The sequence below is a fragment of the Balearica regulorum genome, chromosome Z, assembly GCF_011004875.1.
Source record: "Balearica regulorum gibbericeps isolate bBalReg1 chromosome Z, bBalReg1.pri, whole genome shotgun sequence".
NCBI lineage: Eukaryota > Metazoa > Chordata > Aves > Gruiformes > Gruidae > Balearica > Balearica regulorum.
Genome location: NC_046220.1, coordinates 30,298,584 through 30,325,427, shown reverse-complemented (window position 1 = coordinate 30,325,427; position 26,844 = coordinate 30,298,584). Strand labels below are relative to the sequence as shown.

At 39.4% G+C, this 26,844-nt stretch overlaps 1 protein-coding gene across 3 annotated transcripts in view; it reads left to right on the top strand.

Moving 5' to 3' along the window:
* Positions 1-19,018: 19,018 nt before the first annotated feature.
* Positions 19,019-26,844, top strand: part of LOC104642356 (long-chain fatty acid transport protein 6) — a 41,188-nt gene continuing 33,362 nt past the window's right edge. For all 3 annotated transcript variants that reach the window (XM_075740116.1, XM_075740117.1, XM_010311312.2), the window contains exon 1: positions 19,019-19,862. In XM_075740116.1, the coding sequence (XP_075596231.1) occupies positions 19,349-19,862 (514 nt within the window). In that variant the 5' untranslated portion in view covers positions 19,019-19,348. The remainder of the gene's footprint in view (positions 19,863-26,844) is intronic.

Genomic DNA, 26,844 nt, shown 5'->3' with positions numbered 1-26,844 from the left:
AGCCAGTATGCAGTATTTGTTCTAAAACCATAAGATAATCAAATTAGTCTTCCTGTGATAGAATTTATTTGTTCATACAACAGAGCCACAATAGTTATACACATTGTGTAAGCTGCACTGCACCTGCTCATATTAGTTCCAGGGGTCACACATGCAAACTTTTATTTTAAATTTCTCACTGACTCAAAGCAACCAGTATCTTAACTTAGTTGAATATTTTACTCCTTTAGATCATAATACTGATTCCGCTTTTAGAATACATAAATGATTAGATGAATAATGTCATAGGCATTAATAAAATATAAAATGGGTGGTCAGAAACATAAGCAAAATACTGCACAAGCACTGCATGTAGAGTTCAGTTCAATGTTTGTTAGTTACATTATGTAATATTTAACTGTAATATTTTATGTGATGCTCAGTTTCAGATTTTTATGGAAAATAAACATTCAATGTCAAAATACAGTTGTATTTAGTAGTCATTATTTCTCACAACTTACACCAGAACTAACACAGATTAAACTATTTGCAAAAATTCATCCCTGCTGGCACATGACCTCTTCCTTTACTTATCAATTGGCATATTGCTGAAACAGAATTCTCATGAAAAAAGGACAAAACAACTGAACACCTAAAACCTGTTAAAACGTGCTATAAAGTTTCATAGGCAGAAGCAGATCAGAGAACATAATATTAGCACACCTGTTGGATACACTTTCCTTGACTGTACATATCTAATTACATTTAAAAATCACACAAGTACACACTTATGTGAGGGAAAACCTCTCTACTGTACATTTCCCTGAATTCATATGATCTTTTGTCTGGATGAATAAATAGCTATTGTATTAAGCTAATTCATGTCCCATTTGGAGCACATTTTACAGAATTGCATGGTTTGCTTTTTCCCAAACGTGAGACTTGTTTTTTCCTGGTTTTCAATACGTGCTATTACTACCACTGCTAATATTGCTACTACTGCTATAATGCATTGACACATGGTAACTGACCAAACGCTATTGGTCTACTGCAGAAGCACAGAACAGAAGCCGGCTGCACCCCACAAAAGTTCATTATCTAACATAAGAAACAATTTAACTAACAAACAAACTCAGTTATGATCATAAAGGCCTGTAACCCTTGATGATGCAGTGTACCTCTCAAGATCCATCATGGTGCCTCTGCCATTCCAAGTTACGAGAAGTGTGCGTGACAAGACCTAACATCGCCACTGGAAAAGGGCTGTTTGAGATCTAGAAGCTAGTAAATAAAACAAGTGTACAGAACTGTAAAGCATACTATATCAAGCATACGACATATACCTATGGCACATTGACATCTCCCATGACACAGGGTTTCTGAGCTTGGAGTGACACAAGCAGAGCTCTATGAAAAAAACCAGTCTCCCAAGTTCTTACTCTTAAGAATTGGCTGTCTGTGGACTAGGAAGAATACCGAGCTCAATACGGGTTTGAGGAGGGCCCAAGGAATTCCAGTGGTCTCATCTTATAAGCTGACACTTTACATCCAAAACACCAACAATTTTCAGATCATAGCATGGTACTGAGACAGCTCTGAACTGACTACTGTAAACAAAATATTTGTATTTTTCCTGCCATCTAAATTTTTATATAAATACACACACATGCACCCCCTAAACATGTATACCATTAAGCTTTATAAGGACTATCCCTATATAACTGCTGCTACCAATACAATCAATTAAGCTTGCAACATTTAGAGAGCTCCCAAAAGCTCAGCCAAAAGCCTGGTCACCTATCTGGCTTTATTTTTATTATGGAGATTTACTACAGAACACTGTCTGTCTGTCTGTCTCTTATTTTCTCCTTTCTCCCTTACCCTTTTACTCTGTACATTCAATTCCTTCCCAACATTCATTCTTCAGAAAAAGTTAAAATAATGAAGAGCACAAGACAGCAATTCTATCCCTAGCTGCACAATTAAGTCAGTAGCTTATTCACTTGCACATAAGCCAACCAGAAAAAATTTACATAATAGAAATGACAATAGGCATAAAATATAACTGGAAGTATTCATACAATGTATCAAGGGAATGTTTCACATAGAGACACGTGAAGCCCTATAACTTATTCGTAGCCTGATTTTAAAAGAACATTAACATTTATTACATTTTCCATATAAACTTGCTATCATTATTCATATCAACTTGCTATTGTCATTTACTGATCTCAAGAAAAATACTTCAAGGTCTACAGGTGACAGTCATTTTTAGAAAGTAGGCATCATTTTGTGTTTATGAAGCTATTGAAAAAGCTTCTATTATAATACAGTTTTGTAGATATAATACGTAATAATGCACTTAAATGATAAATACTGCACCTAATGTAGCATACTGCTTTCAATGAACTATGCTGCACATTAAATCAAGTGAAACAAATTGCCATCACAATAAGTTTATATTAACTATAAAAGATATTTAAACGTAATATTAGAAGCTTTTAGCTTAATTTTCAATACATTGTAATCAAGAACCCCAAACTATATACACTTTTTGTAAAATATATTTTTCCATGTATCCTCTCTAATGAAATAAAGAAAATCTCTCCAGTAATTGAGAACAATTATGTAAACAGATAAAGGCATAATATTAGTGCCAGGGGGAGTGATACTTAGAAAGGTTAGATGTCACATGACACCAAGGTATGCTAATGGCAGTACAAAATCAATGTGGACAAAGTCTTTAACAAGCATTATAAAAGACATAAGCTGCTATCGAGTCCCTACATTCATATAGTATAACCTTAAAAGGAGAGCATTAATTGTAAGCTCTCCACAGCAAAGATAATTTTATTCTGCTTTGAGAGTCTTTCTGAGGGTCATAGAACCCTTCAAAACAGACTTTTGTTTCATAAACAAATCTTTTTTTATATCACTATGTCATAGATAATTTCTAATCTTTTATAATAATTTGTTGCAAAGTAATTAAAAGGTATTTAATTTCAAAACTAAAACATCATCTACTGAAAGAAATTACTATAATAGTAGTAAGAAATCACAAAACTAATTTCAAAGCTTGTTTCAGCAGGCATGTAGACATTACATGTAATTATATACTATGTGGGTAAAGAGTGCTACCAATACATTCAGTCATTTCAGGCACCACAAGATGGTAGCATTTCTGAACATTACTAGTATTCGCTTTCTCCTCTTGTGTTTCAACACAGAGAATTTCACAAACCAGCAGAAATCTGACTTTTAATCACAAAATACTTGAGGTTGGAGGGGACCTCTGGAGGTCTTCTGGTCCAACCCCTCTACTCTAGCAGACACCTAGAGCCAGCTGCCCAGATGGCTTTTGAGTATCTCTGAGGAAGGAGACTCCACACCTCTCTGGGCAATCTGTACCAGTGCTCAGTCATCCTCACAGTAAAAATCTTTTTCCTGATATTAAAACTTTTTCCTGTTGTTCAGGAGGAATGTACTGTGTTTCAGTTTGTGCCCATTGCTTCTTCTCCTGTCACCGGGCACCACTGGAAACAGCCTGGCTCTGTCATCTTTACACCCTGCCTTCAGGTATTTGCACACAGTGATGAGATCCCACTTGAGCCTTTTCTTCTCAAACACAACAAGAAAGCCTACAGATGGTGGAAGCAAGGGCTGGTAGCCTGGGAGTAATACAGAGAAACTGTTCAAGCAGCCAGGGATCAGGTTAGGAAAGCCAAAGCCCTGATAGAATTAAATCTGGCCAGGGATACCAAGGACAACAAGAAAAGTTTCTATAGGTATGTTAGCGATAAAAGGAGAATGAAGGAAAATGTGGGTCCCCTACAGAATGAAACAGGCGACCTGGTTACCCAGGATATGGAGAAGGCTGAGGTACTCAATGGCTTCTTTGCCTCAGTCTTCACTGGCAAGTGCTTGAGCCACACTGCCCAGGTCACAGAAGGCAAAGGCAGGGACTGGGAGAATGCAGAACCGCCCACTGTAGGAGAAGATCAGGTTCAAGAATATCTAAGGAACCTGACGGTGCGCAAGTCCATGGGACCTGAGTGGCTAGGCCACTCTCCATCATATTTGAGAAGTCCTGGCAGTCCAGCAAAATTCCCACTGACTGGAAAAAGGGAAATATAACCTCCATTTTTAAAAAGGGAAAAAAGGAAGACCCAGGGAACTACAGGCCGGTCAGTCTCACCTCTGTGCCTTGCAAGATCATGGAGCAGATCCTCCTGGAGACTGTGCTCAAGCACATGGAAAATAAGGAGGTGATTGGTGACAGCCAGCATGGCTTCACTAGGGGTAAATTGTGCCTGACAAACTTGGTGGCCTTCTGTGATGGGGTTACAGCATTGGTGGATAAGGGAAGGGCAACTGACATCATCTACCTGGACTTGTGCAAGGCATTTGACACTGTTCTGCACGACATCCTTGTCTCTAAATTGGAGAGACATGGATTCGATGGATGGACCACTCGGTGGATAAGAAATTGGCTGGATGGTCGCACTCAAAGAGTTGTGGTCAATGGCTCAATGTCCAAGTGGAGAACAGTGACGAGTGGTGTTCCTCAGGGGTTGGGACTGGGACTGGCACTGTTTAACATCTTTGTCGGCAACAATGGACAGTGGGATTGAGTGCACCCTCAGCAAGTTTGCCGACGACACCAAGCTGTGTGGTGTGGTCGACACGCTGGAGGGAAAGGGATGCCATCCAGAGGGACCTTGACAGGCTGGAGAGGTGGGCCCGTGCGAACCGCATGAAGTGCAACAAGGCCAAGTGCAAGGTTCTGCACGTGGGTCAGCGCAATCCCAAGCACAACTATAGGCTGGGCAGAGAATGGATTGAACGCAGTCCTGAGGAGAAGGACTTGGGGGTATTGATTGATGAGCAGCTCAACATGAGCCAGCAGTGTACACTTGCAGCCCAGAAAGCCAACTGTGTCCTGGGCTGCATCAAAAACCAGCATGACCTGCAGGTCGAGGGAGGTGATTCTGCCCCTCTACTCCACTCTTGTGAGACCCCACCTGGAGTACTGCGTCCAGCTCTGGGGGCCCCAGTACAAGAAAGAAATGGAGCTGTTGGAAAGAGTCCAGAGGAGGGCCACGAAGCTGATCAGAGGGCTGGAGCACCTCTCCTGTGAGGACAGGCTGAGAGAGTTGGGGTTGTTCAGCCTGGAGAAAAGGTGGCTCCAGAGAGATCTAATTGCGGCTTTCCAGTATCTGAAGGGGGCCTACAGGAAAGATGGTGAGGGACTGTTTATCAGGGAGTGTAGTGACAGGACAAGGGGTAATGGGTTTAAGCTGAAGGAGGGTCGATTTAGATTAGATGTTAGAAAGAAATTCTTTACTGTTAGAGTGGTGAGGCACTGGAACAGGTTGCCCAGAGAGGTTGTGGAGGCCCCATCCCTGGAAGTGTTTAAGGCCAGGTTGGATGAGGCTTTGGGCAACGTGGTATAGTGGAGGGCATCCCTGCCCGTAGCAGAGGGGGTTGGAACTAGATGATCTTTGAGGTCGCTTCCAACCCAAACCATTCTATGATTCTCCAGGCTAAACAGTCCCAGCTCACTCAGCCTTTCCTCTTATGAGAGAAGCTCCAGTCCCATAATGATCTTTGTGTTGTACTGAACTCTCTCCAGTATGTCCATGTCTCCTTGTACTGGGAAGCCCAGAATTGGACACAGTATTGGAGGTGTGGCCCCACCAGTGCTGGGGAGAAGGGAAGGATCACCTCCCTTGACCTGTTGGCAATACTCCTCCTAATGTGGCTCAGGACACTGTTAATTTTTAAAACTGCTTTAACATAATTACTTTCTAATAATAAGTATAATATAAGAGAGCTCCCAGAAACTCAGAGAAAAGTCTGGTCACCTATCTGGCATTATTCTTACTACGGAGATATATTATGGAACACTGTCCGCCTGTTACTTCCTCTTCTGCACCCTTTTCCTCTCCACATTCATTTCCTTCCCAACATTCATTCTTCAGAAAAAATTAAAATAATGAAGAGCACAAGAGAACAATTCTCTCCCTGGCTGCACAATTAAAAGTCAGTAGCTTATTCACTTGCACTTATTTACAGGCAACAAATTATGTCCTACCTCACTCAATCTAAAAGTGTTTATCCTTAATGTTTTCTCAAACCCCTAGAAAAGAAATGACATCTCTTTTGTTTCCGGTTCAGTTCAAAAATGTAATTTAATCTCTGGTTTAAGGAAAAAAGATATACTAATAAATTTCTGTCCAGCAATGGTGGAGCCTATCAGTACTTTTTTAAGATACCAGTACAAGTGGACTGCAAAATAGTCTTGATAAACTGGGGAAGCACTAAGATGGAAAACATGTAAAGAACTAAATGGAAGAAGGAATGAATTGTACTTATACAAAAAGGAAAATAACTAATCAGCAATTTTTGGAAGAGGAGGGTTTATTGGTTAGGACACGTCTTCCAACATAGGTACAAGTTGATCAAAGCTGCAGACCACGTAAACTAAGTTCCAACCACAAAACCACTGAGGTTACTCTGGGTACAAAACACAGTGGCCAAGATAATTTGACCTGCAGGAAAGCTTGCTCTTTCTGCAAGGCCAACATGGTTACATCCCTTCTAGAACAGCTCAGAGCACAGAGAGATGATTTCAGCTGTTTGCATTCATCCATGAAGATACAACCAAAAATGCTAAAAGGTAATTTTAATGACCTCTAGAAGTAATAGCATATATCACCCACCTAATTAAGCATGCAAACTGCCTCTGAAAGTGCCTATCTCTTCCTACTAGCAATAAAGCTTTCAAACCTAGGTGCTTTGAGTTTCACCTAAATTAGATGTCCACAGAACAGTGAAGTAAAAGTCCTCTTTAAAAGGACTTAATTTTCACGAGTCTCTCTTCATTCTCCCCTGGCCCTGAAAAGCCAGAGTATGAGCACACACTTTCATGAGCAGTAGAGCAGCAGCACTGAAGATATCTCTGGGTGAAGACCTTTCAATGCCTGAACACCAAACCAAACACAACTTCCAAGGTGGGAGAAGAGAACAAGGCAGCTAGGTATTATGAAACACTTTCACGCACTACTAGAAACTGGTAGACTGATGAGGAGGCTGTGAAATACATGTTGTTGGAAGCTTTTAAAAAAAAATTAGCTCAAATGTGCCCTAAGGTTCTGGCCAGGGTATTTCCAATAACTTGTTACGGACTTACTTGAGAACATCATACTGTGACTCAAAAAAGCAGCCATCCAGTCATGATGGGCATTCACAGGAGATCTTCATATAGGCACAAGGATTGGTCATGTATGTTGTTCTCATAAGCTGTATCTGTTGGTGAGATAAATATCAGGAAGACTTTTTTTTACAGTTGAATTTATTTTAAAATGAAGATGTACTACATGACTTCTTGCCCCCCTCCTCATCCTATTCTTTGTGACTTTTATTTAAAAACAGGAGGAGTTTTATCTCAGAACAAAAAGTAATCTCTGTATGCATGAATAAGGTCTGGGTGACCTGCCAAAATTCAAGATCTGTAAGGTTATTGTGTAAGAATAGAAACAGATGGCAGAGTCAGGTATTTTTCCATACACTTTCATCTGCTTCACAGTTCAAAGCCTTTAGTCATCTCTTTCAGTGTCAACTTTTCTTTCATGTTTTTTGTTTCTCCTTAGGTACTTTCCATGATCATATCAGACTTTAGCATCTTGTCTGTTTTGTCACATTGTTTCTTTCTCATATCAGCAAACACCCAGTTCAAAACAGTATCAGTAATATCTCTTCATTTGTTATTTCAAATGCATGTATGGATGACTCTGCTTTTGTTTTGAAGGAAGATATGCATTCAATTTTTAAAATTATATTACTGAAGAAACTTACTTTCATAAAAGAATTCCATCAGGGACTGTACAACCATCTTAAACAAATGACAACAGTTGAAACTCAGTGTTTAAACCAGAGTCAAACCACTGTTATAATAATTAATTTAAAATATTATAGTAAAAAATTTTAGTACAGAAGAGCTTTTAAATAAATATTAATTTAAAATATTATAGTAAAAAAAATTTAGTACAGAAGAGCTTTTAAATAAATAATTTATTAACCTATGTCACAGACAGGTGTGAAACAACAGCCACCTATAGAATAAGATGACCCTTAGAGAAACTGAGGGACTGATGCTTTCATATGCAGACCAAAATGTGCTATAAAAGACAAAAAAAAGTCCTATAAAAGACAAAAAAATCCTTACACATTAATGATTTCAACAATAAATAGAGAATAATACTGTAATTATAACAACAACAGCAACAACAACAGTAATAATAATAGAGAATAATTTCTTTATTCAAAACCTGGAATCCACAAACCAATCAGGCACAAACTTTCCTGCCTTGGCATTCTGTAGCAATTGTAAAAGCAACTTTTAAGCTCATTTCCCCAAGCTGTCATTTTTCAGCTATCACGGTTCACAGACAGATGAAAACATAGTAAGACTTACTAACCACAAATTACTTCAGTCAATGTTGGTTGGTCATCTTTGTACATCTTTGCATGGTCAGCTGACCTTTCGAAAGCTTCCAGAATTCCTTTTGCTTTCAGTCTTAATTAATTGCTGTTAAAGCAATTTTCAGTGCTGTTGACACAGTGGCACCTGAGTGGACAGTGTGCTAGCCATGAAAATACAAAATGGAATTACCGCAGCATGTATTAGTACCTCACTGACCACTAACACTCATGCTGTAAGGGGACTATTAACACTCTTGAGACAGGACTACAAGGCTGCAATTAGCCAATAGAACACTTATTCAATGGTTAATGAACTAGTGAACAATACAGGCTACTAATGTTCATTACAGTAAGCCCTTTAAAAAAAATAAATTGGCCACTGCACACAGATATATCCTTGAAAACTACTTTTTCAATGCCCTGGCATGAAAGTTACATTTCACAACAAGATCATTCATATAGATATAAAAAGTTATTAACCTGCATCCAGCTGAAGTTTTTGGCAAGAAAATCCCGTCAGAAACAAAAGCATAGTTATTTGCTCACATAATGCTTTTTTTTTTTTTTTTGTCTATACATGCCTTGTTGTTACCACTTTCTTTTTTCTTTCATTACCAGGCTAGTATTTGAAGATACCTACATATTTACCTCCTCATTTTTAAGATAACACTTAAAAACACAGACACACCCCAGGCAGTTAGAAACTAAGAAAATGTCCAATTTGCCTGAAATGTTCATGGCTTACAGCTTAGAAACACCATAAAATGACACATACAAAAATATTTTCTGTGCGTGTAGTACTGACTATATCAAATCAATGCAAAGTTAATGACATTAAAATATCTGAGTCACATTATTTGTTCCTCATTAATTTCATGAGGTTTATCAATCAATCTGCATATGACAGATCTCATCTACATTTTATATGACAAGTTACCTGAATGAACATAAAGGATTTTTTTTTTTCAGGAACTTCAGAAAACCGCTAAACACATGAGGCTCCAGCTGGAGTCAGAGGACATTGAAGCTTCTTAGAACTATGAGACTCAAGTCCCAGGCACTGCCACAACAGGCAAGTGTCACTAATTGGCCTTAATCACCTGGGATTTCCTCCCCTCCACCCAAAGGTGTGTGAGGAGCCCCAAGAGCTCTATCTAAGCTCAGGCCTGGGCAGTCACTCCTACCTGAACTATGTTGTTCTGTCCTGTGGATCAACCTTGCTGTATCCTTGTCTCTGGTCCTACCTCTGGCCTCACTGGATAGACACTGGACCCGATACATCTCTTACCTTGTCTGGAACTGCTGACAGCATCTTTGTTGAAGTACATCAGACCCCAGTGTGTTCAGGTGTAGCAGGACTGCCCTCTGGTCAGGGAGGGTACTACTGCCTGGGTTGTGGGCATCCTCAGCACCTGTTTGTCCCCCAGTTTGTTGAGTAGTCCTGATGTTGCTGCTTGGTGACACTATGTGAAACGGAGCCACAGTAATATGAAGTGGGAGTTTTCTCTTCAGTCATCTCTCAGACTAAGCTGTCTTGTGAAGGCGGAAAGGAGAATACCAGGAAAAAAGGCAAGCACGAAGAGCCTGTCAAACATTGCTTCAAGCAAGGCTGAAATTCATGTCTGCCAGAAATGGTTATTAGCTGTAAAAAACCATACCAACTCAATACAGGAGACTTAATGCAAGAACAATTTGCTTTACAATCACATTCACCAGGATCTAGGTAGAAGATGCTTGAGGAATGAGTTTCTTGCACCACAAAATGACTGTGGTTTCAGGATTCAGAAGAAATGGCCCAAACATGTGCAGAGAAGTACCAGTAGCTGTAGCTCTTACGCACCTAAAATTCTTTTCTCCCTTGCCTGTTGCAAGTTGTTTCTTGGGCTTTCAAGAGCTGTTTCCCTCTCTTCATTTCCATACAACAGAAAAGGAGCCTGTGAGGAGAAAACTAAACAAATGAGCAAAAGCTTTTGCTACTGAATTTAAAGAAATCAGTATTTTAGCATATAGCCAAGCTATATGAGATGGCAAAGTATTCCTGAAAGTGGTGTTCCATAAACAAGACACAACTTTTTAAAACATAGGGACAGATTCAGAAATGGGAGTACAAGTACAGGGAAGTACTGCTAGCAAAAAGAGGCCACAGTAACAAACTGTTATTATCAGCTAACGTTGATAATACTAACTCCAGAGTCATCAGATAAAATTTCTAATATAATCAAAGTACAAAATAATGAAAGCACAAATAAGGGACAGATGTTCTCTGGCATATTGTCCAACTCTGTGATGGAAACATGAAAGCTCAGAAAACAAAGGCAAGTTGAAAGCTATCTTAGGCATGCCTGAAGGGACAGAAGGCAAACACCCTGTTCTAATCCTTTGAAAGATGATTCTGGCAGCCCTTTCACCTACAAATTCAACAGGATAATAAAAAAGCTGAATACTTCCAACTTCAAAACACTCTGATTAGAAAGAAGTTGGGTTTTTTTATTTTCATTTAAATTAACTTTAGTGTCCCTAGCACATACCCACAAAGCAGAAACAAACAGAATGGAAATGCTAGGCATCTAGCTCAGAGATGATTTCTCAGAGCAAGTTTGTCAAGTCAGTTTGTCATATTTACTCATTGTTGCAGTTTTGCTCAAGATCTTCATGCCTCAGATGTGCTTCATGCTGTTTTGACATAGGCCAACATGCCAGAAAATTTCTCTGGCAATCACTGGAAGACTGCTACACTCCTATAGTATCTTGTTCCAAGCCAAGATACGATTACATAGAAGTATGTTTTTATTATTTGATATCTCTTTATAAATGTTCTGGAATACTATGCTCTCTCTCTGTATGACAGTGAGACTGAACCCCAACTCTATCTTTGCAGGATCCAAAAGCCCACTGTTGTGAGCTTATTCCATCAGTAATCAACAAAGTTGTTCAAGGAGTGAGAAAATCTGAATATTTCAATTTACTTCTCTGGGAGGTTATGGCTAAACTGGCAAATGGCTCCTAGTATGAACACAATTTCATGAATTCAGGCAAAACTATACATTTACCCATAGAGTTTATTCAAAGCAAATTAACTGACAATAATAAAGTGGGTTTTTTTAATTATCTACTACAGTAATAGTCAAGCTTTCTGTTAATAAAATTACATCTACCACAGACAGTATTTCGCTACATCCTTGAAAGGTTGACCCAAGTTGGTAGTGTTGACATGCTGTAGTGAATTACTTGAGACAAGACAATTCATGTAATTCAAGTATTTTAAATGAATGTCCACATAGAACCACAGAATAAAGAATCATTCCAAAATGTTATAAAAATGATCTTTCATTTCCTATGGGTTTGAGTCCTAAATGCTTTCCAATGATCAAAACCTTCCATAATGTCCTGTCCCTTCCACCATAACAGCTTTAGTATTTACCTCCTCAGATCCCTGCAATAACTCTAGTACAACTACACCACTCATTGCCCAAAGCCGCATGTGATAGTATTAGTCAAGAGTTAGTTTTGTGTGGCTGTTTCAGCACTATGACTTGCTGACTGGTCACTCAGCCATCCATTCCTGGTTTGCTTATTACTTGTCTAGTTTTAGATTTTAGATTTTAGACTTTGCTAGACAAAAATTTCACAGATAAACTGTGGAACTTAATAGACACAATTATTTAGATATAATTATTTTACTTTAATGGGGATGTAGTTGAATAGTAAGATATGAAGAGCTGGGAATTGCATTTTCAAGGTATGTTTATTTTTATATAGATTTTCTAGATTATTTTTCTATTTTTTTAAAACATAGAAAAGGATACAACAGATACTAAGGAAGAATTCAATAGTGGGGGACAATCTGCAAGATAGATAACCTTCAGACTGTGAAGCTGTTTTCTTCCTTTTCCATATTATAGCACTCTCTGACAATATGAAAAGCTAGCTGTCTATTTTTAACTCATAGACACTCTTCTAGGAATTTCTATTTCACTTTTTTCTGCTGTAAAATTCAGAACTTCTATTCCAGCAGAAAAGTCAGTACTTTAAAATTACTTTAATAAAAAACTGAAATAAATAGTTGACACTTCAAAATGTATGCTATTATTTTCCCTGGGGAAAAAACCCAAAACTTCATACACATAAATACCTTATTTAAAAAAACCCCCTCTTTTTGGTTTTAATTGAAGATCTCGGTTTGTGGACACTTATGCTACTAAAATAGCACAAGCTAATTCCCTTAGGCATATTAGCATGGTTCAGAGTTAATACAAACATACATGCAGCACTGTATTGTGCACAATGTGTCAAAATGATAATATTGAAACTACATGGTTTTTTTACACTACAGAAGCATTTCAGTAATTTGTGTATATTTTCTTGCTACATTGAGATGCTTCAGCGAAATCTTTTAGTTTTATCTAATCATACTTTTAAAAAAGAAATTTTTCTTCCATCTGAGTTTCACCAGAAGAAAATGAAACTCCTTTATATCTCATTACTGGGTCATGCCATACTCTCGGGCATCAACATGTTTTCTGTTGAAGGGAAATTGAGCAGAATAATTGCAGCGTACTAAATAACTCAGGGCTCAGTGGTTTCTCTGTGGTATGAGTTTATGAGTTCTATATAATGTCAAGAGTAAATAGATTCCAGCTCACAACATGTAATAAGAAGCCATTTAACAGGTAAATTTCTTGCTATACTTTTATTTACTTAAAAATAAACATCACTACATTTAAAATGTGAGGTTTTAGAGGTTTTTTAGAGTTAAGATTTAGAATAGCCATAGTTAAGGTTTCTTCACAACATGAATTTACCACCTGCAAGTATGTGTTATGTTAGTCACTTTAATCTCATAATAACACACAATTTTCCCCAGAAAACTATTGCTTTATTCAATGCACATGGCAGCTTGTATTTTCTCAACAACAGTTCAGTAGTTTGTTACATTCATTGACCCATGCATGCAGAAATTTTTATCTTCATTGCTGATGTTTACTAGTTAATATGAAATAAAATTATTAATTTTTTGTGAGCCTTTCAAATCCTATGCTATTTACTTTAAACAATATTAATAAATGTGCATACATCGCCATTGGATAAAAAAATGAGACTGTACAAAGCAAAAATACTGAAGGTGAATTTATGTCTCCTAACTTTAGGGGCTAGATCAGTCACCTAAACTTGGGCATGCAAGTGCCACTTGGGATGCGTGAGACTGGCAGCTATGACTCAACAGCTCAGCACCTTCTGCATAGGCACCTAAAGGTCAGGCATGTATTGCCAATGAATCTAGAACAGTACTAGATCTCTAATCATGAGCAGCTGATTCAAGCCCAAGGTATACCCAATGCCTATGCATAAGCTGCATTCTTACTCTGCTGTTACAGTTAAGTTGAAATCTTGTCAGGATAGTCTAGCAAGCAATTCAACTCATCCCAAATTAGACATCAGCATTTGGTCAGATAAGCAACTCTAAATTCCCTTAGTCATACTCAGTCTTCTTGTGCAAGCTCCCATTATAACCAATGTTCACATGTAGACATCCATCTACCTCACAAATACCTACGAGCTGAATCCGACTTAGAAAAATTAATCAAACGCATCTGATAATTTTTAAGGGTTGAACTTTTCAGCATTCCATTTAGCATAGCATACAAAGCATTGCTCCCCATGTCTTAATTTATAGTTGTTTGGGTAACCACTGAATCAAGAATCTAAGAGGTAAAGTACAAGGCTAGGCATATAGCTAGGCTAAATCACTCAGTTTGGGAAGGGTGTAAGTGATTAATCCAGTATCGTACAGGAATTCTGGCACAGGCTGGGATCAAATCCAATTCCAGTATTGTTTCACCTGAATTCCATGTCTCTTTCATTGTCTTCTGAAATGTCTGGCCTCAGTTTATCCATTTTTATAACAAATGAGAAAATTACTGAAAGACAACTCAATGCACTATAGAAATTTCCTTCCTCCCTTGGGGACGATGACACGAAGTACGTGAATGTTAACTTTACAAAGAAACTTGGACATGAGTACAGAGGATTGATATAATTTCTGTGCACAGTTGAGAGGAACAGGGACAATCAGAAATGACAAAACTACAATTTTCCTTTGAAACTCAGTACTTCAGAGTATCAGAGTCTTTACATTAAAATCTTGCTCATCACTTCTATTCTTTGGCATTAGCAGCACTGATAACATCTAAAGCACAAAATTCTTTCTCTCAGTTCTCACAATTAATGTCTTTGGTGATGTGATTGTGGTGGTGTGTGATTGGTCACCTTAATAAATGCAATCTCCTGCTCACTTGCCTATCTGATTTTCAGTTCATGGCACAGTATATTTAAAATATATCTGTCATCCACAGGCCATTCTGGATTTGTCTTCCTTTTGCGCTCTATCAATTACCTATCATCTATTGTTTTTCCTTTCACTCTCATCAGTATATCCAGATTTTTTCATAGATCTGACTCTTCAAGAATTACTGTTCTCATTTCTTGTGACATCTGCACTACAGGGCAAGAATGCCTCCACTTCAGCTTTCTTTCTGCCTTCTTCAAAGTAGTCATTGCAAAAAAAAGTATCTTTCAAATTCCCTCTATCTTCTTTCAAATCAACATGTAAGTACACATCTTCTTTAAAACTCACAGTCTTTCCCTTTATCATTATTTATGTACATTTATGTAGCAGTTAACAATGGCAAACTCTAGCCAACCACATAACTGTACAGGTAGGGTTTTTTACATTATTTTAAGCACAGGTTACTGTAGCATTTAATTTACTTATTAAGAAAAACAAACCAACCATCCAAAAAAACCCTAAAAACCAAACTCTGGCTCATTAAGTTACCTTCACCTAAGAAAAGCAAGCTAATATTCTATCTCCTCACAAAACAAAATACTTGTCTTCCTGTAAATGTACCCCTATACAGGATACAACATATACAAATACCTCCATTTCACCTTACAAGTAAGGAACGCTACCGTATCATTAAAAAACTATTAGCCTACTGCCTTTAAAGAGCCAAGAAATCTACTTGTAATCTAGTTCTGCACTATTTAATTTGCTTAAATTTGTTTCCAATGGATGTCCAGACAGCACTCATATAACAAAGCTGTGTCTGTATATTCTTAATCAGGCCTCAGTCTTAGAAGGAAAACAGAAAATAACAATACTAGAGCCAGCTGAGAACAGAAGTCAACTCTTCAAGTGCCTGTTCTGCTTTGGGGCAAAGTCAAATGATTTAGCCTAGATAAAAACTAGTCAAAACCATAGAGTTTTGAGCTAAACTGATTGTCTCTGCAGTTGGAGCTGACAAAGAAAGACCACTCATGATTTAACATAGTTTGACTATGCAATGACCTAAAGGAAATGTCCCACAATAAGGAGCGTACTTAGTATTGAGAACAGTGTTAAGAAACTGTTGCCTGCCACTGTTCAACGTGTTTGTTGCTGCCTCAGCTCATCTTTTTCCATGATCCTCTCATTCAATTTTCAGTGCATACAGGACCACAGGAGAGACAGTTCATACGATTCTGAAGGTTAACACAAGAGCTAAAAAGTTTTTTCAAATGACATGGTGACATGGAAAAATGAGCATGAAGCTGAGCTTTGGCTTGAGTCAAAAGGCCAGAATTAAATTTCCGTTATTCCTTGTGTTCCTCAGTTTCAAGGGCAGGAAAAAATCAGACTAAACTGCAACTTTTCCTGCTAAGATTAGTGGGGGATTAGTACAAAATCTACCTTCAAAAGCTCTGGCTGAATCAAGTCTTTTCTCTCAACAATAAACTCTCAACTGTATGATGCGGAAGATATGCCAAAAATCCTGAAAAATCAATGATCCATTGCTTCTGTTATGAGCCTTATGTAGTCATTTTTTCAAACATTGAGAAAGGCAGTGTGCACTGTGATTTAGGGTGATTTACAAGTTTTTGAGTTTGTAGAACAGAAATCTGTGGAGGTAAAAATCTTGTAATAACATGACAATTTCAGGAATCTATTTGTAGCATTTGAATTACATCCCTTGAGTTCTTTATTAGTTCCTTGTTTTCCTACCACCTATTTGGTAACACGAGAGCAATGGCATATGTGATATGCTGCAACCTTGTTGTCATCCTTTTCTGGTGAGAGGGCACCTTTGTCCTTTAATAAGTCATTTGTTCTGTGGTTTAATCAGAGTGCAGGCCTCCTGGGCTTGCCGGAAACAATACATTCCTCAATTTGATTGCCTGGAAACTGAGTTCCTCATTATCAGTACAGATCATCCTTTCAGCTCTTTTGCAGCTGTTGCCTCTAAAAGAGGCTAAGAAGATCCTTAGACATAAAGAGGAAGATTTGGGCAGCAGAGGGGAAGAAGCTGACAGGAGTTTCTTACTGAGGTGACCTGGGTTAGCTAAGAAACCCACCAAAGTTAGATGAAGCAAGCTTTGACAGAAAAACGCCATGGTTCAAAGTAAGTTCTAAGTTTTGTAAGGAGGACTCTGGACAAATTTAGGCCATTTGCTTAATGTATGAAATGCTTAAACCGTAACTGTCACATGTATTTCCAATAAGTAAACATTTTAATTTGCCATATGCAAACTGCATCTGCCCTAGAAAGAAAAGCTGCATAGTATAGGATGGTTTACAGGCTAAAAGAGTGACTGATATTCACAGCAGGAGAGAAATGAAAAGAAGGGGAAAAAAGGAAGAAAAAGGAAAAAAAGGAGAAGAAACTGTAAACTGGTAGCAAAGAAGAATGGCTAGGGGGTTAGCAGAACAGGAGACAGTCCCAATGGGCTAGATGCAGTCTGGATGAATGGGATATCATATAAATGTTTTAAAGAAGCAAAGGTCTGTCAGGGCTGTTAAGGCTCTGAGCATGGAAGCACAAGCAGTGGTTGGAAGAACTGCAGAGCAGAAATTGTGGGATGTTGTCTGGATGTAGTGAGGGAGGATTCTAGAAATAATTGAGTGACAAGTTGCTTTTACTGTTCAGGCTTTACTACTCTTCAGGGTTTCTAATAACATGTGTGCTAGACAGTCTCAAGAAGGTTAGCATATCCTTTCAGGTATGAGATTCCCTCCATGCTACTCATAAAATTCAACGTGAGTCTGGAAGATGTATCCTGTGGTACATAAATTTCTTCTTTATTCAGAGAAGGAAGATTTACCTCACTGACTCCAAAGTGCATAAATGATACAGCAGGCTGGCTTGGTATCTGAAGAAGACAATGGAAACAAGGGCTACACTGTCAGTTTTCAGATCTCACAATTAAGACATATCATTTTGGGGAGGAAAAAGATTTGAATATCAAGTGCCGATTGGATGGATAAGAAGTACATTCTTGCAGATATTGCAACAACACTCTGGAGCACAAGTCAAGATAACACTCTGGAGCACTAGCCCAGTACATGAGGCAAACAATAGGAAAGGGGTGAGGAACATGCAAGAGGCTAGATTATTCTGGTGTGATATTGGGAACAGGCAGACACAGGAGTTCATACTGTGAACTACCAGTACTTACGGTCTTACGACTTTAGAAAATTCACAATTTTTCAAAAGCACATTTGTATCCTGTAAAAAAAAATGCATTTACTATAGGCTAGTTTTAAAATAAGTAAGTACCTTCTCCTTTGTTGTCATGATGCACTAGAGTAATGAATTCAAATTGTTTGTGGCCAACACACGGGCAGAAAACATGTGACTCCTCATTTTACATGAGGTGTAAAATGACCTCAGCTTCTCATGGTCCACTTCAGTCCAGACTTAGCTGCACTAAAACGTGAACACATGAACATCACATGCATCTCACCAAGGGCAACAGCAGTAGATGCCTTTGGATGGCAGAGAGCCATCAGCGTGTTGATGTGCTTAGGGTGACAGACCTCAGCAGCAGTGGGATCAGCACCATGTTCAGGTGTGACTGTTTCTTGCCAGCAGCATCCCTCCAGCACAAAGAAGATGTTTGCATGGTACACTGACCCATGGCCTTGGGACAGCCCCCAGTTTCCAGGTGCACTAAAGCAGTCCTGAAGGCATTTCCTGGACCTGCACTAGTTGCAACGCTCATCTCCTCAGTCTAAAACTGCTCCTGAGGCCCATGTGGTGTGTAACCATAGGTAGCGGGCTGGCCTGGCCCCTGTGGTGATAGTGCCTGGATGTGGAGCCCTGCGCGACGCCCCAACGTGGAGTCGAGCCCCAGGGACCAGCGGTGTAACTGACCTCCCGGGGCCAAACCGCTTCAAGTAACGAGCGAACAGCCCGGGGGAGGGCACCTGAGCTCCCCGAAGCGTCCCACCGCTTTCCCAGGGTCCCGGGCCCAGGCCCTCGCTCTGCCGCCGCTCGCCACGGCGAGGGCCATCCCCGGGCAAGGCTTCCTACGCTCGGCCGCCGCCTTACCCAGGAGCCCACCTCCCGCGCTCCCGCCGCCGGGGGTGGGGTGAGGCAGCAGACCGCGCCTTACGCAACCGGCTCAGGGAGCAGCCACTGCTGCCGCGCCAGTTGCTCGGTGCTGCCCGTCAGTCGCAGGGGGGGAAGGGGGGGAAGGGCGGCCAAGGGGAGCTCTCACCTCAGCCGCGCGTGGCGAGGACAGGAGCTTCCGCTCTGCCTGCCTTCGTCTCTCCCGCCGGGGCGTGCCGTCCTGAAGGTGCGGGGTCCGACGCAGCGGGGTAGCCTGACGTGGGCGACGGCGTCGAGGTGTGTGGCTGGCGGTCTCCGTCGGCTGCTGGGTTCCTCCTCCCCTGCTGCACCCTGACAGAGAGTTGGTGCGGGCTTCCCTGGGCAGCGGCGCACCTCTCTGGAGTAGAAGAGGGCAGGAAAAGCCTCAGCCCTTACCAGCTTTCTTCTCAGACCCCGCACCCTGCCTGACTGTTCACCACGTCCCGATTCCGCTTGTCAAGCCGCCTGCCTGTAGGGAGATGAGCGGTTGGGACGACCTTTATCCACTCCCAGTGTTGCCCTCCTGGGTGCATGGCACTGCCGCTGCGATTGTCTCTTTGCACCTCATCCAGAAACTCTTCTTCCCCTACTTCTGGGCTGACCTGAGATACCTGCTGAAAGTATTGATGTATGGGTTGAGAGTGGAGATGTACCGGCTGCAAGGGAGGATTGTCACCATCCTGGACAAGTTTGTGAAGCTGGCTGAGAAGCAGCCTCACAAGCCGTTCCTCATCTATGAAGGAAAGGTGCACACCTACCGGGATGTGGACAGGAGGAGTAACAGGATAGCACAGGTCTTCCTGCACCATGGGGCTCTGAAGAAGAGCGACACGGTGGCCTTGCTGATGAGCAATGAGCCAGACTTCATCCACGTGTGGTTTGGACTGGCCAAGCTGGGCTGCGTGGTGGCTTTCTTCAACTTCAATGTCCGCTCCAGATCTCTCTTGCACTGTGTCAGTAGCTGTGAGCCCAAGATACTGGTGGTGGGAGCAGGTAGAGTATACACCTGATTTGTACATCCAAAGCTTTTAGTGTCACATATCCCATATGTCTCTGCAGGTCCTTTACTGAAAACCTAATTTTCAGGTGTTCACGGAATGAAAGAAACTCAGGGCTAAAAGGGGCCTTAGGTGATCATAAAGCTTAAGCCTCTCAGGCAGAATCAAGTATATCCATGTTCTGGGGATATCCATTTAAGCTTTTCTTAAAAAAAAAAGTGCATTGAAGCAATGTTTGCAACATCTAAGCACAGCTTGTTCCAAGCATTTAATCACTTCAGTAGTTGCTTAATGTGTCTCAGAAAAGTTTTAAGTGATCTATTAAGAATAATTTCCCATTCCTTTTTAAATAGTCAATCTTATTTAAGTTAGGGACTTTCTTCTGTACTACCTCCCCATCTTCTAGTGATCAGGTACACACAAACTAGAACGTCTAAGCTCAGACTGTACAGCCTCTGCTGTGCAACTGTTTGCAGAGGTATAATAGTCTTCCAGGGACTAAAATTGAGAGGGTTTTTTTACAGGTGTAGTACATAGGAGTTTGATTTGTAATAACCAACTTAATGTGGGCATTGGATTGTAGAAGAAATTCTGGTATTTGAATAGGAGATAATAGTGTGTGTTGTGTAAGTTTCCAAAGTATTACATTTTTATTAAGTGCCAGAAAAGAATTTAAAATCTTGATGTAGGCATAATATGCATTGTATATTCAAATTGGGCTTCAATTATAGAGATGTGTAAATTGAAGACAGATCCAAAACCTAAACTTGCCTCAGCATTTATAATCAAGTGCAAGTGAACGTGCAATGCTACAAGATCACACAGCATCTTCACATTTGGTTGGAGGAGGATATTTCAAAATATAAATATACTAATATTGACCTGCCTTTATAAAAAATATTATTTCAAGTCTAGTCTGCCTTATTTCTATTTCACAACTTCTTGCCTTACTCCTATTACACAGGTTGTGGGGTTTTACATCCATGACACCTAAGTGGTGGGATTTCCTTCCATCTGTTCTGTGCTGCTACAAATTTGTGCTTTCAAAAATGTATTTAATATTTTTCCCTTGCATATTTTTTAATTATAAGTGTTGTCATTCCAATTGTGTATTATATGCTGGTTTAAGAATGCTTGGTAATTAAAACAAGCTAATGAAACAAAAGCCAGTTTACATAATAAACCCAGAAAGCATTTAACAATGCTTCTGAAGTGACAAGTTTTAATTTTGCCTTCTTACTTTAAAAAAAAATCTCATTTAACATCCTGTCATGAATATGTGCTTTTGAGTGTATGTATTGAGATCTAGAATTAAGAAATTCTTGCTCATTGACTGTGGTGAAGGAGAACTTTGGATCAAAATTTGTATCTAAGAGTAGTCTATTTAAATGAGAGGTTAACTAACAAATGAAAAAAAGTATTTGCAAAGCAGGGGCGGGGTCCGTGTTTCTCCACTCAATTTGTGCAGCTGAGAGTAAGAGTGACTATGTTGAACTTGTTCTAGGTGTCTGCCTCGGCTCACAAAAGAATAGCTATGTGCAGACAGATGATACAACAGAGATACCAACAAATTAGTCTCTAAGCTGGTCTTTTATGTGTTGGTCTTCTTACTTTATTAATCAGTTTTAGTCTCTGCATTAAGTTTGTCAATCCCTTGAGTCTGCAAGGCTTCACAGTACTCGTCTTTGGGACTTAGAGGCTCTTTTTTCTCTGTATCTGTGAAAGAAGTTGAAGTTCTGTTATGTCCTTGTTTATTGGCCACGTCATATGGAAAAGAGCCTCTCCAAAGGAGTCCAGGTTTTGGAACTGAAGATTTATTGCCATTCAGAGGCTGTGAGGACTAATTCATACCACTCTTGAAACAAAAACGTATTATACATAATTATTGTACATAATAATTTGCCCCCAATGTTTATAAAAATTGCAGGGCAGTGTTTAAAACTGAGGTTACACAGTTATGTTTAACTGATCTCTGAGAATTATCTACCTTTTTCCTTATCAGTAGGCATAACTTGAACTTTCTTGTGTGTTTTGCTCTTGTGGCACCATTTTCCACAGGATTGTGCATAGCTTGAACATAGGGGGGTTTTTTTTGTTTTTTTTTTTTTTGCAAAATATTTACACTAAAAACAATCAAACTGTGGTCCATTATCTATCATTGTCGCAGTCAGGCAAAATGTTTGCAACTAAGATTGGTTTTTTAGAGATTAGTATGTAATGGCATTATTTCTGGATAGTGTAAATTTGAATTTTCAAAAATATGTAGTTTTTTCACACTCCACAAACAAATAAAGGCTTGGCTTAGCAATTCCATTTCTTGTAACAGTTACAAAACTATCTTTTCAATATTTTGGATGACCTTCAATCTTGTTCATATACTGCAGCACAGCAGAAGTCATCCCCTTAACAACTTGACCATTAACTGTGCTCAGCAAGACCAAATTTACTCTTGAAATTCTTGTCTGTAATTGCACATCAAATCAGGAACCTGTATTCAAATCTATTTAACATTAAGGTTTCGTTTCTGCTGAACGAAACCTTCCACCTTCTGCAAATATCTGGAACAGTTCCCACAGATAATTGTTCATTGGTGAATCTTCCCTGCTCAGAATGGTAGTGTAGCCTTTCTCTGCGTAAGATGATTGCATCTTCCAGCTTATAGAATCATAGAATCATTTTGGTTGGAAAAGACCCTTAAGATCATCAAGTCCAACCACTAACCTAGCACTGCCTGTCCACACTAAACCATGTCCCTAAGCACCACATCTACACGTCTTTTGAAGTATCTCCAGGGATGGTGACTCAACCACTTCACTGAGCAGTCTGTTCCAGTGCTTGACAACCCTTTCAATGCAGAAATTTTTCCTCATATCCAATCTAAACCTTCCCTGGCGCAACTTGAGGCCGTTTTCTCCTGTCCTGTCTCTTGTTACCTGGGAGAAGAGACCAACACCCACCTCACTACAACCTCCTTCCAGGTAGTTGCAGAGAGTGAGAAAGTCTCCTCTCAGCCTTCTCTTCTCCAGACTAAAAAAACCCCAGTTCCCTCAGCCGCTCCTCGTAAGACTTGTTCTCCAGACACTTCACCAGCTTCGTTGCCATTCTTTCTCCAGCAGCTCAATGTCTTTCTTGTAGTGAGGGGCCCAAAACTGAACACAGTACTTGAGGCGCGGCCTCACCAGTGCTGAGTACAGGGGGACTATCACTTCCTTAGTCCTGATGGCCACACTGTTTCTGATACAAGCCAGGATGCTGTTGGCCTTCTTGGCCACCTGGGCACACTGCTGGCTTATATTCAGCTGGCCATCAACCAATACCATTTGTTATACCTTTCTTTTGGTACATCTTGTCATTTTCCCAAAATGCTTTTATTTTTTACAAATGTGATACCTCTGTCCAAATAGGCTGGGTAGTATTTATGGTTGCATTTTCTTGCATGCTTTGTTCAGTTTTTCATGTGGCCTCTTGCAAGATCACTCTCATTTGTGTAATTTGTACTCTTCATTTTTGTGCCTACATATTTTTCAGAGGTTGTGCTTTGGTAACCTGGTCCAATTAATATCATCTTGTCTTTCCTTCAGCACTTGCAGTCAGACTTTCTTCCGGTCTGACAATTCTCTCATATTTTGACAGCTTTTTCTAACTTTAGATTGGAGTCTTCCAATAGTACTTTAGTTTTGGGTGTTTGGATTTGACTTATGCATTCTACAAACTCTCTGCAATTGAATGTTTTATTCTTAAGCCTCAGCTATATTATAAAAGCTTCAAATTTTCTCCCTCTTGTCAGTTTCTTACATGAAATGGGTATCTCTAAAAGGTTGAATTTTTTTCTATGACAGCAATGTTCTTTTAATTCATTTAGCACAATCTAGTAACTTTTTTCCTTCTTATCCAACACAGTAAGGCAGATAAAGATTCTCTGATTTACCAATATTTAATTCCTCTCCAGTATTTCCACTTGCCTTTGTGGCAGAGAGAGAGAGTTTTTGCTTCATCTACTTTCATTTGTCTGCTGCATCCCCAGAGCATTTAGCTCTTGCTTTAATTTGTTATGTAACATTCTCACACTTTCATTCCCAGAAACACTGTCTACCACCACTCCCATTCTGGGGAATGTTTTTTGAAAGATAGTCAAAAGTTGGAGTTTAAAACTGCATTTTTAATAAAACAGCAGTTGACTGACATGTAAGTAAATGAGGAACTTGTAAAGGAGAAAAAAAAAAAAAAGAAGCTGTGTGCCCTTCTCCCTATTGGACTGCCAGCATTAACTTACTCTAACAGCAATCTGAACTGTTTGATGATAGGTATTCATCCTTACTGCATTTGTTACCAGATTATACCACCCTTATTAATTTTAAAACTACTGGTTGAACAGTAAGGTACTGCTTAAAATGAAGGCACCTTTTAAGGTACTGTGTCCTTTCTAGGGAATATTTCTATTCTTTGGAGTCTTGCTTTGTAGCCAAAAAGAAAGGCCTGTAACGAAGGCCTGCTTATATTATACATAATAAGAAAATGTAGCCAAGAAGAAAGGCCTGTAATGAAGGCCTACTTGTATTATATGTGATAAGAAACTATTCATTATTACTTTAGGTAGAAGGCTAACGATTCTTAGAACGAGCACCTGCTATACATCATGAGAAAAAGGAGGAGCTACAAGACACTTCAAGGTCCTTATTACATATTTTGCAGAAAGGGAGGACATTAATTGCCTCCAGCAACATCCTTATCTTTCTGAGGTGAATAGCAAACAATTACCAACACCAAAATATTGAGAAACTAGGGGAAAGGTAATTTGGGCCAGGGTCCCCATGACCACCGACCCATAAGCCCCCTACCCAAATTATACCACCTTCTCAAAAGATAGAGGCGGAGAAAGGAACTGAGCATGTGTTCTAGTTTGCATACTAGGTGAAGAAATATGAACCAATTATTGTAACGCGGAGTGTACCACTTTGTAATCTTTGTAACATTTGTGTATAAATATGACAAGAGAACCAGCATTAGGTGTGCCTGATTTGAGGAACTATCCTCCTGACACCCAGCGCTGCAATAAAGGAAATGCCTGCTTCTTAATGCTAAATTGGTGTTAAGGAGTTTTCTTTCATTCTTGAATTTCGGTGACAGCTTGAACAAGGGATTACATTTTATCTTTTGGACAGTACCTGTATAACAGCAATACTATTAAACAACACTTAAAATCTACTGACCCACCAGAAGGGTACAAATGGAATTTGCTAGTGCACTTACAGTGTGTTGCTACTTGGAAGAGTTCAGCTCTTAGTAGGACATCCCAGATAGCCGTCATGACTTCTGATGCAAGGATTCAACTGTGTTACTGAACTCCATGAGATTGGTTTACATGAATTCTGATAGCAAAGGCTATTCAGGGAGTGTACATGACGCATGGACACATGTGGGCATTCTGTTCTATGAGGGCCTGCTTGAACACGGGTGTTGGACCAAGATGACCTCCAGAGGTCCCTTCCAACCACAGCCATTCTGTGATTCTGTAACTCTGTACAGAATTACATTTCCCAGCTGTTCAAGTATAGCATTTTCCAGCCTAGGATTCTTTACTCATGAGGCATCAGCAGTTTCTGCTGCTGAGTATATTCTGAACTTCTTGCCTTCTGAGCTCAGAACAGGGTTTATGCTGGCAGGAGTAAATTTCAGACAAAAGTATGTCTACATCCTGGAGAAAAAGAGTAAACAAAGTCTTTTTTGGTATTTGTGGATTAAAGTTATATGGTATTATATACAAGTAGCAGTATAATCTCTCATACGTTAATCACTGAGTGAAAAAAATAATGGATTTTATCAAACCCAGCTTTTCTTAACTATTTGGAACAAAAAAGCTATTTAGATTTAAACATCTGGGACAAGGAAACCATAGCTTTCCTGCAAAAGACACTCTTACCTGCTGTGTTAGACACAGTATTTCTTTGATCACTTGCTTTTACTTAGTCTGTGTCTCTGTCCTAGATGGCCATTCAATGGAAAACATTGCCAGCTGTGATTTCTGAGACGGTTTCTGTTTTACTACCTTTACTGCTTTTACTGGCATTTCAAGATACCAGAACTGATCCTGAGCCATGTCTGACTTTTAATTTCTGTTGTTATTACTTAGTGAGAATAAGTGCTGAGTGTAAGGAGTCCCTTGGGGGATCAAGTACAAGTAAGAATTATTTTCTGAGGCTAGACAGTGTGGGGAAGAGTTGGGACTTGCCATAGCTTACTGAGCATATCAACTAGGGTACACAACAAAGTTATGCAAGAACCATTTCAGATAGTTTTCCTTCCAAGTAACTTTCTGTTCAGTACAAGTTGATCTCATAATCTGATGTATTCCTTTCATCAGTGTAGGACTGCATCCCTGCGAACAGGCTGCATTGTTTTTTTGCTAGAAAATAACATAAAAAACCTTTTGTGCAACTTGAAGCCTAGGACAGTAGTTCAAAACCAAAATGTTTTGTCCTTACTTTCTCAAAATATGTGACTGAGTTATGTATTCATGTAAATTTAATGTAACAAGTTTCACAAACTTTTTGTTGAATAATTAAATGATTTAAATGCAAGAGGGGAAAAAAAAAAAGCAAAGAGAGAAGCATATTCATCTTGACCAGTTACAGATATTTTTTTCCCAGTAGAAGCCAAATATTTAGCAAATGGTGAATATTCATATACAAACTATGTAAACAACACACATAGACTACATTGCCAAACTTTAGATAAGCAGTCATTTCTTCCAGAACAAATAAACCAAAACCTGAATATACTTTCATAGTGTAACAAGCAAACAAGTACTTGAGAGTAACCACAAGCTTAAATAGCTAAATTGCTTTACTATAATTGCTTTCCTATATGGTAAAGTACACATACCAGGAACCTCTAAAAATAATCAAACTATAGTACCTCCAAGAGGGCTGTTTTTTCCTGACACGTGGACAAAATTATATGTAAAGACCAATGGAGCC